Source organism: Anoplophora glabripennis, unplaced genomic scaffold, assembly GCF_000390285.2.
Source record: "Anoplophora glabripennis isolate ALB-LARVAE unplaced genomic scaffold, Agla_2.0 scaffold217, whole genome shotgun sequence".
NCBI classification, from domain to species: Eukaryota; Metazoa; Arthropoda; class Insecta; order Coleoptera; family Cerambycidae; genus Anoplophora; species Anoplophora glabripennis.
In genome coordinates this window covers 143023-160192 of record NW_019416331.1, presented here as the reverse complement: position 1 = coordinate 160192, position 17170 = coordinate 143023, and the positions used below count along the sequence as shown (strand labels likewise).

The 17170-nt window shown below is 31.4% G+C and overlaps 2 protein-coding genes across 2 annotated transcripts; both read left to right on the top strand.

Annotated features, from left to right (window-relative positions):
• Positions 1-1902: 1902 nt before the first annotated feature.
• LOC108905327 lies at positions 1903-10597 on the top strand. The gene is made up of 5 exons (XM_023454134.1): positions 1903-1985; positions 4700-5523; positions 5842-6151; positions 9927-10351; positions 10494-10597. Exons 2-5 carry the CDS (start codon positions 4712-4714, stop codon positions 10555-10557), a joined length of 1611 nt encoding a protein of 536 aa, XP_023309902.1. The 5' UTR covers positions 1903-1985; positions 4700-4711; the 3' UTR covers positions 10558-10597.
• On the top strand, positions 10561-14923 carry LOC111691397 (the record flags this gene model as incomplete). Its single annotated transcript, XM_023454135.1, has 3 exons — positions 10561-10807; positions 10885-11055; positions 14680-14923. Coding segments are annotated over 3 exons (624 nt in total), but the record flags the coding sequence as incomplete, so codon positions are not given.
• Between the last annotated feature and the right edge of the window lie 2247 nt (positions 14924-17170).

Below are 17170 nucleotides of genomic sequence, written 5' to 3'. Positions count from 1 at the left end.
CTGCTTAAAGAGATTGCCTTCCACACTCCACTTCCCCGGATTTTGCATTCACTGGTACCCGTGCATTGGAATTAGATACGGCCAGTCTAGGTGGTCTGTGGTACAGATGGTTCCTTTCTGAAAAGCAGTGTCACCGATACAGGTAATTGGAGGAGTACAATCGAAAGAAATATGTTAAAAGTCAAAATTTGTTACATTTCTAAACGGTTCTGTAAACTCTAAAGCAGACTACAAAAAAAAGGTATACTTGTCGAAATTCGGTAGCATGTACCATTTTCGAGGAAAATTAAGTTGCATAGAAGCAAGTGGGGGACAATTTCAGCATCTACTGTAGTATTTCGAATTTTGCTCATTTATTTAATTATAAGCTGTTTTGTTTCCGAATCTGTTTCCTAATATTTTTCTGTTCTTATCACTTTTTTTAAGCATTCATGTCCATCAACAATTATTGTTTATTTTAGTAGTGGTAGAGTGTAGTATAGTTTACAAAATTTAAAATTAGTTATTAATAGATAATTAATTACCATAATTTGTTTATTTTAATTTACTTTTATAAATGTTAGTTTACAACAAGCTGAAACTTCAAATAAATTTTATTTTTTTTTTAGTTAATAAGATGTTTTACAATTTAACTGTTTCATGTGATATGTAAGAAATTAAAATTATAGTCTTAAATGCAAATACTGTTGGTAGCTAAATGTCTTCAGCTCATTCAGGAATGACTCGCTGTTCTTCGGGGTGGGTTTTTAGGCTGGAAAGGATTATTTGTTCTACCACTTTGCTCATATAGCCGGGAGTAGGCTGATGGGCCGGTAGTTGGAAGGGAAGGTATGGTCCTTGTTGGGTTTAGGAATGAGGATTATGTTTGCTGTTTTCCAGCGTGTAGGGAAGTGTGTTTGACTGAGTCTTGAGTGTACAGAGTGTAGCGTTGGTTATGTTCAGTGTGATAGTCGTTTTAGTGTAATGTTATGTATTTGGTCAGGTCCAGGGGCTTTTCTGTTTTTTAGGTGTCTTAATATTTGTCTGAGTTCGTCTGGTGTGGCAGGTTGTATAGTTGTCCCATGCTTCAATATCAAAATATAATCGGTTTAATTTTTACCAGTGCCGCCACTGTTATTTCACATGTGAAGCACAAAACACCCTCTGTGAAGTACCCATATATGGACCTACATAAGTTATAATTGTATCCAGAGACAGGCAATTCACTTTGCTTCGAGACTCTCTGCATGCGCATCTGTTATATGACGTATTATAGAGAGTGACTCACACATAATATAAAAACACTATTACCATAATGCGTATAAAATATAAAATGATTTTTATACGGTTCAATATTATTTATCTTTGTGCCGCTTGCTACGGACATCGATAGAATTTATAATCGTCTATAGACTGAGTTACAATAGTCTTTTTCATATTTTACATAACAGAAAAACCTAAGCTGATCTATGGGTTTATTTTTTTTATTAAAAATCGGGAAAAGCACGTATATGGGGAGCTTCGAAGCAAAATAGATTGGCTGTCTCTAGACGCTATTGTAAAAGATGGTTTGTGATATGAACCGTGTGAAGTACCCACATACTGTACCTGCCTGCAACTAAAAGCAATGTTGCCAACCGTATATTGTGAGTCGCTAGAAATATGATTACTCATAACTATACTCTCTAACTGAAATTATAAGTCATTATAAAATAATTTTTAAGACGTGATAATATATGATAGGTTGCAACAAAGCATGCTACATTTTTAGTATTTTATACAGACAAAAGACTATGGAAGTTTTTGGATTTGAAATTGCTTTGTTTAACCTACTTCGTTTAAAGTTTAAAAACATTCTGACAGGTTTGGCAACGCAGTAAGAAAACCTCGCCCTATAAATCAGGGCAATTGCGAATTGCGGCAGTGGTGTTATACGTTTTATATTTTAATGCGTCGTGTCCGTGGTTTTTAAATTATAGAGTTTAAAGTTAGACCGATATTAGAAGGTAAGGTACAAGTTTCAAATAATAAACATGTCAGACACATACAATAAAATGCAATGAATTAAAACCGATTTTTTTGCATCTACAAAATATATGTTTGTACTTCACATTCTTTATCGAATTTTTTGCAGTAATAAATAATATGTATTTATTTATTTAATCATCTAAAAATTCTTGCTTTTCGACAAAATGACTGAGACAAAATGACTTTAGAAATACCTAATTGTAAGGGCCAAAAGTATATTCTTTTATTTGGAACAAATAAGGAAAACTTTCAAGGTCATAATAACTTGGCATCTATATATAATAATTCATTATCATCATTAGTCTTATCAACTACGTATGGATAACTTTTCTCTGTATAGATATACGTTTAAAATATGTATCTCATTGTGATTTTCGTATTCAAAATTAATTCTTTTCCAAGAAAGTTTTTTAATAATACCTACATCAAATAAATGGGCCTTTAGATCGCAATTTTGGTCAACTTGCCTGCATTTTTTTATATACGTTTGTTTGAGGTCTATAATATAATGATAAAGTAACAGCAATTTTTTTTTCAACTCCCGGCTAGAGGTGAAAAAAGATAAAATGAAAGGTTTTTTCAAGATAACTCGCATCCAAAGGGGTAAGAGCTAGAAAAAAAAGTTGTAGGGCATAAAATTGTACTTAAAAATGGTCTATTGACTTTTTCTCGTACTATTAAAATTAATAGAGCTAGGGAGGCAGAAGTTAAGGAATGATTTCAGAAATTTAAAAACATGATAAGCAGAAAAATTAATTAATTTATGTTTCAATTTACTCTAAAAAATGCAAAGTATCTTTTCAGAGAAATTGATAAATTTTTTATTTTTTAATAAAGTTATAACAATTTCACAAAACGAACGTGATTTTTTATTTTTGTCGTAAAACAAAATTGCAAAAGTAACTTTTCATTATTTTAAATAATCAATCGAATGGAATAGAAAAACAGTTGTTTTTAGTATTGTTAAATCATAAAAATTAACGATTAAAAAATTGTTATAACTTTTTCATTAAAAATTAAGAAATACATATATCTATTTCTCTAAAAAAAAAAGTTTGCATGTTTTAGAGTAGATTGAAAAAATATATATAAAATTAATTCATTTTTCTGCTTGTTATAATTTTTTAAAATCATCCCTTAACTTCTAGCCTCTCTAATTCTGTTAATTTTAATAGTTCAAGAAAAAATCATTAGACCATTTTTATGCTCTATAACTTTTATATGATTTTTTTTCTAGCTCTTACCCCTCGTCTTACCCCTTATTTTTAGTTATCTTGAAAACCCCCTTAATTTTATCTTTTTTCACCCTTGGCCGGGGGTTGAAAAAAAATTACTGTCACTTATTGTTATTATATATACGTCAAACTAACTTATATAAAAAAATTCAAGCAAGTTGACCAAAATTGCAATTTAAAGGCCCATTTAATTATATGTACTATTAAAATATGGAATATTTTGCTATTTTTTAAAAGTCTTTGGAGATATGTATTTTATTTTCATATTAGTATTTTATACTCATAAATTTGGATACCTGAACAAGCCCTATCGTGGACCTGGGGCCTGTTTTTTGTAAGTACTTTTCAACTTTCCACTCCTTACTTTTCATTTTTCTGGTTATTTTCTGTTTTCAAAATTCATATTCAAAAAACAGTTGGTAATATGCACAATGAAAATGAGTAGCTGAAGCCTATTAAAACGCATAATATTTATGTACAGTACATTTTTTTGAAAAACAGAATTACTCTTCGCTTTTCTACATTTGTAAAATGAAAAGTGAAAAGCGAAAAGTTGAAAAATAGGTACTTTCAAACAATAGGCCCCTGGTCCTCTCTGTAATCTAAAGAATAAAAAATCTTGACACCTGCTTTGTCTCGGGTTAACTTGGCAAAATTTGAGCCGGTGGCATAAACACTCGCTATGTTTCATCCCGGGCTGTTTCTCAGCGAAAGTTTAGTGCCGATATGAAACTGACTGAAACATGAGGGAATTCTAGGAACTGCTTTATCACTAGTTTATTTTCTACTTAATTTTACAAGAATGCAATAATCATAATATGTACAGAGTGTCCCGGTACTTGATACAAAAAAAGTCGGGTACACCCTGTATATGTATAAGATTTATTTAAATGATGTGTAATTTTTGATATTTATATAGAAGTTTTAATAACCCCTTTTTCTGTCTTAACTGTGCATGGGGTAAGTTTTTTAAAAGCTGTCAAGACAAATAATTGTATTATTTTCAAGAAGGGAATAACTGCTACATGGAAAATTTCAGCTTGAATATATAAAGTTAATTTTTGAAATAGGTCCATTTTTAGAGGAGTTTTTATTTTTACATCATATTTTGTATAGCATGTACATACTTCATAACTCGATACTCTATGCCTTAAAAATTTGAATTTCTTTAAGAAAAAAGTAATGTTTATATTTATATTTAACTTGAAATTTTTTTACTGGTGGCAAAATACTGAAATAAACATAGAAAAAATCACATCTGTAGGACATCTAACATCAGAATGTATCCTTATTAAAATTAATGAACATTTTTTCGATTCTCATATAGATTAGTTCATATGGAATACTGTATACAGTTTTGACTTGAGATAAAAATGATCTTGATTTACCTCTTTGAATGCGTGACTTTTCGTTTCAGTAGTATTCCTATAATATAAAAAAAATGTTGCTTTTTGCAGAACTGTTAAACAATGTCTGAAGAAGATAATGTAGCAGATATGGCAAAGGATCTGCAGATTAAAGATGATCCGTTTATAAACATTCTACTACTTGGTGAAACTGGAGTAGGGAAATCTACATTCATAAATTCTATTGTAAATTATTTAACATACCCCGAATTTGAGATAGCTGCACAGGAAAACCTAATAACACTGATAACTTCACAATTCACTGTGCAAGATAAAAATGGTGAATATCATGAAGTTGAAGTTGGTTCTCGCCTTGAAGATGATAAAAATGAATGCCTTGACGTAGGTATGTCAGCAACCCAAGATGTAAAATCGTATGTATTTCCCATATGGAACGGTGCGTTAAAAGTTCGCTTGATCGACACGCCAGGAATTGGTGATGGAAGGGGTATTGATCAAGATGACATGAATTGTGAAAGAATTCTTAGTTATATTGGACAGTTTCACGAACTGCATGCCATTTGCTACCTGTTTAAACCAACAAACTCCAGAATAACCGTTTATTTTGAATATTGCATGACTCAGATTCTCTCACGTCTAGAAAAGTCGGCAAGCAGAAATATGATTTTTATTTTTACCAATGCCAGAGGTACAGATTATACTCCAGGAGAAACTTATCCTATTTTAAAAAAGGTTGTTGCTGACATTAAAGCAAGACCGCCGTATGTGGACATTCCCCTGGGTAAGAATGTTTTCTGTTTTGACAATGAAGCTTTTCGTTATCTGACTGCAATTAAACAGAATATTGAATTTAACCCTAGAACAGCACAAAGAAATCAAGAGAGTTGGACTTGGTCAGTTGAACAATGTAACAAGTAAGCTGAGTTTTCTAGTCATTGCATGCCTTTGAATTATTTTATTTCTCATGTGAGTAAAATAAATTAATTAAATTTAGATATTAAGCTATATATTTCAAATAAATTTGAAATAAAGTAAAAATACAGGAGCTATTAAAATAGGTATATATTTCTTAAAAAAATTGATTAAATGTCACATTATACAACTCAAAACTTGCAACTGCTCTACATAAACTATTTCTTCTATAAGTAATAGAGTATGATACTATTGTTGATTAGAAAATACGTCACATTTATTATTTCAAACTGAGTTCTAAAATTATTGTTGTTTTATAGCTTGATAGAATACATTATTGGAGATTCCAAAAATCCTCCATTGCAACCCCATATTATAAAGAACACAAATGCCATCAATGAGGCTCGAAGGCTCATAATACAGCTGTCACGTCCACTTGCCGAAATATCTCAACTTATCAGTGACAATGTTTTTGCTCTACAAAGGCATAAGGAAGATTTAGATATGAGCTATAATACTATAGATGAATTGAAGAAAAAATTATACATGCCCGTCATAGATCTAGAAGTTATGGAATTGTCACAACCCGTTACAATATGTACCAGCAAAAATTGTGCAGAGATATATAAGGTAGGTATACTGGGTGTCCCGGTACTTGATACAAAAAAGTCAAGCACAAATAGATGTGGTTAAAATAATAGTTCCTTATAAATTTTTTTCATACGGGCCTTCATTAACACAATAACGGGCCCTCAAAGGTGAAAATTAAAAAGTTATTTTTATTTACAGTCTCTAAACCATTAACTTCAGCATGATGTAAATTTGGGGATTGATAATACATACATATAGCTTGTTTTTAATGTTGTAAGTGAAACTTCATTATGTCCAGAACGCCAGGGACAGATTATGCCCAATAGTTGACAAACCAGAATTTTTGCATAGATGATGGTCGCAATCTGCCTGTATCAAAAATAAATTCCCTGAAGAATTTGCCAACGATAATACCCTCTTGGTTCAACTCGGTAAAACTAACAGTTTAAGAAATATTTTTGATTTTGTCACATTGCACATCGACCGGCGCCTCCACCATTTTTTGTTTTTAATTTTTAATTGCACTTAATAACTATGTTACAAGCATACATATTTTTAAAATAAGGGTCTAGAATATCTTACTGTCTGCCAATATAATTTTCATTAACAAATACACTTTACACATAACACAAAATAGAAAACAAAACAGGAATAAGTTAAAGTTAAAAAAATTAGTTAAAAGAAAGAAAACTATCAAAATACATTTTCAATATGGACACCTTTCGCCTCCACACACATCCTAAGTCGAAGAATGTTATTTCTTTGTATACGAAAACGGGTAATAATTTAATAGGTCCATATGTCTTTGAGGAACGTCTGAATGGACGTCGATATGATGCCCTTCAGAATGCAGGAATTGAATTCTTTTTTTCGTTTTTCAACCTTAATTTCCGACCTTTCTGGCTTGATAAAAAATATAATTAAGTACAGAAAAAAACCCACATTCTGAAGTAGAAAACTTTTCTGAAAATAATGTCAAATTTTGGAAGCAATCTGTCGAGCCGTTTTCCAAATATTTTGGGAACTGTCTTTTGAGATAATCACATTTGAAGTTTCCTATCGATATAATATGGTAAAATAAAAACTTGGAAGCACATTATAATGAGGTAACAAATTTTTTTTATAAAATTCACCCCACTTCATTCCACCGTATGGGCTAACAAATCAAAGTGGAACCGTTTATTAATGTAATTACTTATTTCCTGGCAATCTATAGTAAAATAAAATTTAACGGCACATGCTAACGGAGCATTTTTTTTGTAGATCATTTCATTCCGGGGTACGTGTTGACTAATGAATCCGTGATCTTCGCTCGTTATAATTACTTATTTGCTATCAATCTATGCTAAAATAAAAACAGTTAAGGACATATGTTGGGATTATAGGTAGAACTAAAACACTAATAATTAAAAAGATATTGTTTATTCGCTTATTCAGATATCTCATCTATTCTCAACTTCTCTCTTAAGGTGCGAGAAATACCAAACTTTGATGAAAAAGTAATTGAAAAGTTACTTCTAACAAAAACGGAACAGCTTAGTGCTACAATATACCTCTGTATTATTGTTTATAAGCATTTTTAATTTATGGGCAACAGCTCTTGAACTTTCAGCTAAGAAATATAAACACATTAAAAGTAGGCATTAGTATTTAATGATGGGGATGTTTTTGAATAGGTAACTTGAGTATCTTTCAACAACATATAAAGCACCAATGATTTATTTTATGAAATTTTTGAGGTGACGACTTTATCGATTCTACTTCTACTAGAAAATGTGAATGTGGATAACTTCACACCTGTGTGGATATACTTACTATATCATTTAATTCAGGCAAGTAATTTGATGATTAGACGGTAAAAGAAATGGTTTAGTTAATAATTTAAAGTTATTGTGTCTCGCGAACAACAGTTATGTTTCGCGTGAAGCTTAGTTTCAGTACAATGCAGTTTAGCAATATATTGAAAAATAAAAGAGAAGTTAAAACTTCTGGAGAAAAACGAAAACCTGTAGCAAAATAGAAATTTTCCAAAAACTATTGGTCCGATGAGTGATGAAACAGTTTTTAATTGATTCTGTTAGGTACGAAAGAAAATATTCCCATATCTGGACCTCTACTCAAAGAAAAGGCACTTGATGCAACTCAAAAGTTGCAGCTATCTGATTTTAAAGTTTCTAATGGTTATTAAAAAAATAAAGAGGTATAAAATTTTCTGCAGATAATAATGGAAGGATTACTTTACACAAGATATTTTTAATGTTGATGAAACAAGCCTTTTTACCATGCACTCCCTACAAAAGCATTTGCATTAAGAAATAAAATGTATACAGGAGGAAAATCTGCAAAGGAGACATTGAACAGCCGTTAGTTATTGGTAAAAATATGAATGTTTTAAAGAAGCTTTTGTGAATAAATTGACAGAATTGGATCTCCAAAAAAAATACGGATAACTTTATATCAATATAGTTAAAAAACTGTGCAAGATGAAAAAATATAAGGGACTATTCTTATTTCTCAACTATGCAGTCTCATCCAAATATTTCATCAGAAAAAGCGAAACTGATTTTGCTTCCTCCAAATACTACCTCTATCTAATCTAATCTATGGACCAGGGCATCTTTCAAAACCTTAATATCATTTAAAGAAGTATGCTTGTTAAAAACTTTTAAGATTAATGACCATGGAAGAGTTACTTGACATGATTGAATGCTGTCAGTTCATTAATATGGATTTCAGTTCTTAGAAATAATCATTGCCAGTAATGGTAAAAAACTGTTTGTTAAACTGTGGATTTCATCTGCTGTGTGATAGTGATATAAGTAAATGTGATATAGATAAATACAAATCAGAAATAGTTATCACAAAACGGAAAAGAGAAAAGCAAGTGGTAATTAAAGATTATTTAAAATAAGCAATCTTTAGAAGATTGTGTATATATATTCTTAAGGACGTTCGTTAGAGATAAAACCCTCCAATGAATTTTTTTGAAATTTTGACCAGACGTTCTTATTGTTGTTACGATAAACCTGTCAAAAATTCAAGAGGTTCATCTGTTTCGTTTTCAAGATATTGAATTTCAAAGTTCAGTCATTTTAACACAGTCGCTTATGGGAAAACTGATAAAAACTCAGTTTTAAAAAAATTGTCCCAATGAATTTCGCCAATTTTTTTATATGTCACAGATAATGTTATTAATTTAATGTATATCAAGTTTACGAATCTATACAATACAAATCTACGAATATAAATACAATTGTCACAAGTCTTTTTAATTATTTATTTATTCATTTTTATTACATTTTTATAACAAATAAAAGTCAAATACTTACAGCTTTATCACAAACAAATTGAACATACACATTCGCTGCCGTAACTGACGCAGCAGACAGTGCAGACACGTGATGCGTGTACATGAACACTTACACATTGAACACCTTTACGGCGTTGTCAAGTCTTCACTCATCGCTAGTTTCCCCTTGCCCCGCAAATGTTTCCCCCCGCTATCTCTACTGAGCGTCCTTAAATGCCTATATATTTGTAGGGATATTATTGTTGGTTTTTTCCCCATATGTACACATTTTTAGTTACATTCATAGTAAGTTTATGCTATTTTTTTATGCATTTTGATAATTGTATTGTATGATCTATTTTAATATATTAAATAAAATGAAAGTTGTCTCTTTTTCTATTATTTGCTTCCTCTCTAAATAAGAAATACTTGTATATAATGGACATTTTAGGATTGTCAGTAGATGTCTGCTACTAGGAGGTTATACTGTATTTGTTTGTTTAAATCAAAATCTTTTACTTTTAGGTAGGAGAACTTAATAAATATCATTACAAACAAAGATGCCACGATCCTTGTTTTCTTCGAAATGTCCCTAAAGAAATAATAGGAAGCCCTGAATTACTACATTGTGCAGCTATTAATTCGTCTACAAAAGCTTGCATACAGTGTCGATGTGACTTTTCCACACACATGCACATTTATTATTTGTCAAAAACGGTGGAAAACAAAGTAGTTGATAAAAACATACAAAAAAACATAAATAATAAAACAGCAGTATTGGAAAATTGCCAAATGTTAATTAAACATATTTCTACAAGAAAAAATGAACTTGATGAGGAGCACAATATAATTACAAAAACTTGTGCTAAATTTGCACATTTTCTGCAGAATAATACGATAACACCATTCAGTGACTCTTATAAGGAATATATTGAATACTTGATTACACGGTAAGATTTTTAACATGTGCTGTATCAAATCCTTGAGTAGGTATACTCTATTTCCTAACAGTTTATATAATCAATGGTCAAACAATTCATATATTAAGAAAAAAAACATTTCAATTTGTCTGAAATATCCTTTTCTCTGCAGTGAGAAATCTTTGGGAAAATTAGCAAAAAAGGCCATTGTTGATCATCTGGAAAAAACTTTATGAGAATATCAAGAAGCTAAGCGTTTCTTTGATGAGGCACTCTCACTGCAAAAAAAAACTGGCACTGATATATTAATAACACCACAGGATATTCAAGAAAACATACAGAAGTTGTACACATTGAAGCACAATGGTAAGAAGATCAAAGAACTTTATGAGTGTCAAACAAAATCACGTACTCGAGAACATAAATCCAAAGAGTATGTTCACAAGGTGTTTTCGTTATTCAATTGGGGAAAAGGAAAAAAGAAGTGTAAGTCATTTATCCTTTTTCAGCTACACATTTCACTTTACGTTTGTGATTGTTCAGTAAATCTTTTTTTTCTACAGCTCAAAATAAAAAGTCCGAAAATCCTCATTCAGCAAAAGAAGAACTATTTCTCACAGGCCAAGTTTGTTCTCAGGATCCACAATATCAAGATAATTCCATGGAATATCCTCTTCCTGATAAATATCAAAGTCATTCCCAAGACATTCCAAATCCAGATGTTGAACTTCCAGGTAATTCAGAGTACATATAAGAAAAATTTGGAAATCAGCGGTACACTGTACCAAACCATATATGTACTGTTTTTCAATGCTAAAATATGTTATTGCTGCTAAATTTAAAGTTATACATGGTATTACAATAGATATGTCAACCGTTAACCGTAGAATCTTTGGGTGAAAATATTTTCTCTTATGCCAGTTTTCATTTCTTTTTAAAGATTCAAGGTGTCAAAATTGCAACTTGAAAAAAGAATGGCTTATTATAAATTCCGACATTCTATTTCCAGAGGCAAAATGTAACATAATGTAACAATCAAAAATTTATGTAGACGGTTATTGGTTATAAATCTCAACCTCAATTTATTTTTTATTTTTAAGTTTAAATTAAAATATTAAATATGAAAGTTGTAGCAAAAAAACTATAACCTTTTTATGATGATTGGTACACGATGTTCTCAAAAGGTGTGGCAAACTAATATATTTTTTTTAAAAGGAACACCCTGTATATTTTTGGATTTTTGAAATTTACATAATTTCTGCAACATGAATTATGTAAACAATGTGAAAAAATGGCTGAACAATGTGATCGTCTGTTATGGCTTCTTGACATTTCAAGTTATATACAGGGTGTTTCAGTTCGGGTGAATCAAACTTTAACCACAAATAGAACCCAATAAATAATTCAGAATTGCCTTATAAATCAAGGGTCTAAGTCTCACCATTTTCACTGTACAGGGCCGTATTGGTTGGTTTTTAACCCTTTCACTGCTCCAGACGTATTTATTCGCTAAAAATTTATAGGGCTCAAACTGCTTTAGATGGATTAATTCGCTTGAATAGTTAAATTGGATCAGGTTGCTCAATCCGTATATATTTGCAACCATGCGCATAGTGACTCGGTTGTTATAATTAGTATAGGGAATTTTTGCCGGTGAAGTTTATAGCTATCGTGACGAATATTTCTATGGAAGGGTAATAATGCCAAGATTGTTCATGTCTCTTCCAGTTTCTATTTAGTACAGCTGTCAATATACTGTATTTTATTTAAAATAAAATCGTAAAATTGATCGTAAATCGTAATTTAACACAACATAATGTAAAACTATAAGTGGTCTAACTGCTCCAGATGTATATGTTCACACGTGATAAACTTTCGCGCATGGCACGGTAGCTACGTTCAGACGTATTGCGCAGCAAAAGGGTTAAAATCATATACATTGTGTTTCACTTAAAGCCGAAACACCTCCATGAGGATGGTGTTGGCCAATTTCCAAAATTTTTTTTTATGTGGTAGTACTCAAAAAGGCCTACTTTTTGATATTATATTTTTTGACATGATCTTTTCTACAGCCTATTATCATTATTAACACCCTCAAAAATTAAAAAATATATTAGGCATGTTTTTAAGAAAGAAATGGATAGCATTTTTTATTGGATCACACCTAGAAACCCTAAATACAAAATTTCATTATTATAGTTTTTACAGGTTGTTCAAAAAATAGGTGCAAACTTCTAAAAATTTCACTCATTGCAGTGTCCTGTTTTAACAATGGAAAATATTTTTAAGGTATTTTTTCATAATTTTAATTAATTTTTCTATAAAGTTTCATTGATTTCACTCATACAGGGTGCTCACAATATGACAGACAAATTATATATTTTTTTTTATTATACCAGAAATGACTTTCACAACAAAATAAAATTTAAATATTACTGTTTTCTATTAGTCCACTGTTCAATTCGTCTCGTCTTATTTCTAATAACTCTGCTCAACTGATGTGGTATTATTTGTCGACATGCTCGTCTAATTCTATTACATACATCTTCTGGAGCCTTGTTTAATACACTTTATTTTTCAAAGTTCCCCATAAAAGAAATCAGGAGGTGTCAAATCTGGAGCTCTTGACGGCCACTCAACTAACGAACTGTTGCGACTTATCCTTCTCAGGAAATTCTCATTCAACCAATGACTTACTATTACCACATCATGAATAGGTGCTCCATCTAGTTGAAAGTAGAGGTTCTGTCTTACATGAAGAGGAAGTGCATGTACTGAATCCCAGAATCAGGATTTCAAAAAAATCTATGTTTAGATTAACGTTAAGAAAGAAGGGCCCGATTATTCAATCACATAAAATCACACAAAACATTAATTTTTTTAATAGATTAAGATTTATGTAATAGAATTAGACAAGCATATCGATAAATAACATCAGTGGCGGCGCGTGAACATTGATTGAATGTATTCTGCTTAGTGTTTTTTCCTTTTTTTGATTTGATTTCGGGGTTTTTAGTTCCCGGGGTTTTTTAACGGGGGCGGCGGGGGAAATTGCGGGCTTCTTTTTGCCTTTTTTTTGCCCTTGACTTAATTTCACCCTTGTTTTTGGCGTTCGTTTTTTTTGCATTTGGCTTTTTTCTTTTAACTTTAATTTCTTATTACCAGTTTTTTTTATTTCACAAACTCTCATTTTAAACTTAAGCTTATAAAATATATTTTCTTAAAAAGCGCCAAAGCGGAAACAAAACACGTATAAACACACTGCAGTGAAACGGGTTACTTCCACATGGAGTCCAAAACAAAGCGCGCGAGCCTATTGTCACCTATCCCCTCCACGTGCCAATTTGTCGCATCATATGTAGAAATATGCTTGCACGATGGACTCAGATTTCACCGTCTGCGATGGAGTGGGGATTGCGTGCGCGGTCAAACATAACTCTTTGGTACGGTCATAGATGGCAGATGGCATAAATCTGAGCTACGTTCACGGAGTACATGCACTTTATGCAACCAACCTAAAATCTAAGACATTGAATGCATGTGATTTAGATTTTTTATTGATTTAAATAAATAAATTATTTTAAGTTTACAGTTTGAAAATATCGCTGGGGGGGGGGGCGGAGTCCCAGAGTCCTTCTTCATGAGCCGCCACTGGGGTAGACCCTTGCTTTATAAGGCAATTTTGAATTATTTGTTGTTCTATTTGTGGTCAAAGTTTTATTCGCCCGAACTGAAACACCCTGTATTGTTTTCTTCACTTCATAAAGTTTGATATTATGGTAACCACATACTTCTAACCCAAAAAAAAATGTGTCCTGAGGACTTAAATTAGGGCTATTTGCAGGCCACTGAATATTTCCACATCTACTTATCCAAAAATTTGAAGTAGTATTCAGTATCGCAGTATTATTGAAATTGTTAATGGGGCGTTTGCATCCAAAAAATGTGTAGCGTTTTTATATTATTCTACAATGAAAGTTACAAGAGAACCTCATGAGCAGTTTCTTTAAAAACTAACTATAAATTTTTATTTGATTTTAAAAATATTAATTCAAACCGTACGCCATTGTTATCATCTTGTGACGTACTAGACTATAGACGTTTTTAAAAATAAAAACTGGTGGGTTAATTTCTTTCCCTGGTGTATATTTTTTTTATTTTAAACTGTTACACCCATCGTCTTGAAAAAGGGATTGTCGAAATAGAAATTGGCAAAAGTAAAGTCCTATTATTTTCGTCCAAAGGATCTGAGGTTAACAGTTTAACCTACTTATTTGCAACACCCAATACATTAAATAGATTTTTTTAAAGATTAGTACACCCACATACATAATCACATTTTCCGTTCTTTACTATAGTAGCATCTCACAGCGAGATTAACAACATTCAGGAAATGGAAGCAGCCCAAGCTCAATCCGAAACAGGTCCAGCATACGAGGAGTTTTGTTGTTTAGACGATCTAGAACAGCACAGTCGCAGACAGTGTTCTTATGATAAACCCCAAAGTCATCCTCAAGACATTCCAGAACTTGGTTCTAAATTTTCCGGTAATGCAAATGTATAAGATAAAAATATATTTTCTTTTACTACTATATTATATAGATATTAATAATAAAGATTATTGAAAAAAATTTGTTTCTTGCCTAAATTGTGTCGAACCCTTTCCCATACAACAAATTATTTTTTAAATGTTTTTAAAACATAGGTGAGACCACAGAATCGACAATCTGAAAATGTTAACAGATGATTAATAGATATTTTCAAAAAAATTATAGGTAATACCGAAGCAAAGTGGATGTGCTAACTCTAGACACTAGATATTTAGATTATTTAATCGTTATCTTCAACTGTTGAAGTCCCCAGATTTCAACTAAAGGTACAAACATAGTGGCATGAAGAGGCTTCAGTGTCGGATAGAGTCTTGCTAAGAGGCAGAAAACGCGCGGGACAAGGTTTTCATAGTGGTGCGTTAACACTCGGGGTGACTTCTGGAATTCCGGAATCAGAATTCCGCGTCAGATTGTTTACGTTTGTAAATAGCCCTTATTCACAAAAATGTATTCAGACGGTGAGGACGATATTATTTTGGATAGTTGTGCCTCAAAAGTAATAATATTATTAAGTAGGCAGTGTAGTGTACACGACCTTAATAAAAAAGGGAACGTATCAGGAGAATACCATCGGCTTTTCGATGAAATATATCCAGACTGCTTCTTTGAGATATGAGGATGGACTTATCAACATTTAATTATATAATTTTTTTTAAGAAAACGTTTGATAGCTCAATCGATTTCTATGCATCTTAAATACTAAGTCTAAAATTCCGCTTCGATAGCATATACAGGGTGTTTGTTATGGAAATTACCATAACTAATAAATTATAATTTTTTAATTTCCTGTATAGCTAGCTATACATATTTATTGCAACCTAGTTGAAATGTGTTTACTATTACATAATGGAAAGGGTCTGATATTATTATGTGCTCTTTATTTCAGAAAAAATGAAAATAATAACGATCATTAATGCAGAGAAGGCTTCGTCGTTCCGTTCTGCAATTTTGATTCCCTATTTACAATAATTACATCGAACATGGGATATTTTATTATAAAGATAAATAATAGCATATAAGCTGCAATAGAAATAATGATGTAGGCATAGAGGGCATTAAAAATATAATAATTTAGTAAAAATTGTGACAAACGCTCTATATTAATTTTAGATTTAGGATGCATAGAAATCGATTAAGCTATTAAACGTTTTCTTACAAAAAAATGCCTGATTCGGTTTTGTTATTTTTCGCAGTTTTTCAAACACAGAAGGTAGATTCCCTTTAAGTACTACATATTAAAATAAAATTTAATCGGTAAATGCAGTCTAAAATACAAGTTTCAAATTGGAACGTAATGTATACATACATGCTGTTACAAATTCGCTTCTCACTACTGTTGTGTAACAGGGATCTCGGAAACGGTAAGAGGTACGAAGTAGCTTAAATGGGGGCAAAGTTGCGTAATCAGGGTACCAACATTATGCCTCTAAAAAATCAAGACTAACATGATTAGTTTTCGAAATATTAAAAAAAAACGAAACTGGAAATCCGTTTTTATTTCATTTCAGTCTTGTTTGAGGTGATATTGAAAAAAGAACACTTTATCATGGCCACTTTTTGCCCTCTATCGAATGGCATAATCAATTTTTATATGTAACGTTTCGTCTCTCCAGGACCATCATCAACTTCATTTTTTTAAATACGACCATGGAAATTTTATTACATTTTTTGCAAGCCTTCATGACCCCTAATAGTGTACTGCCTCAGCCCGAACCAGATTCAGACGTTTATTTGTCTTGAAAAATTCATCTTCAGTGTATTCGTTCCAAATTTATCTAAATTTTTTATTTAGATTTCTTTGTTTATTGAATTGTAGTACACTGTAAGTGTCATTAGACCCTGTGAAATCCATCTAGTTATTTAAACTATTACCACCACGCGTTTATTTATTATTATTAACTATTACCATCACTTGGTCATACACAACTCAATAAGTTGTTGCGTCAAAATTAAAACATTACAATTTTAATTTTATTATGACAAATTTTTAATTCTTAAAAATGCATATGAACAACCAAAACGCCAACTGAATACTATTCTTTAAAAAATTTCACTAAATATTCAAAAAAATGTTGGCAAAGGTTGTAAATGAAGATCAGCGTAATATCGAAATTTATTATATCTGTAACCGCAACTGTGAAAGAGCATGTCAGATGCAAGGTGTCTGGTGTTCCTAAATATCATGTACATAAGGGAGGGGGTAATTCTTTGGCTTATTTCGTGACTAAAAGTTCATATA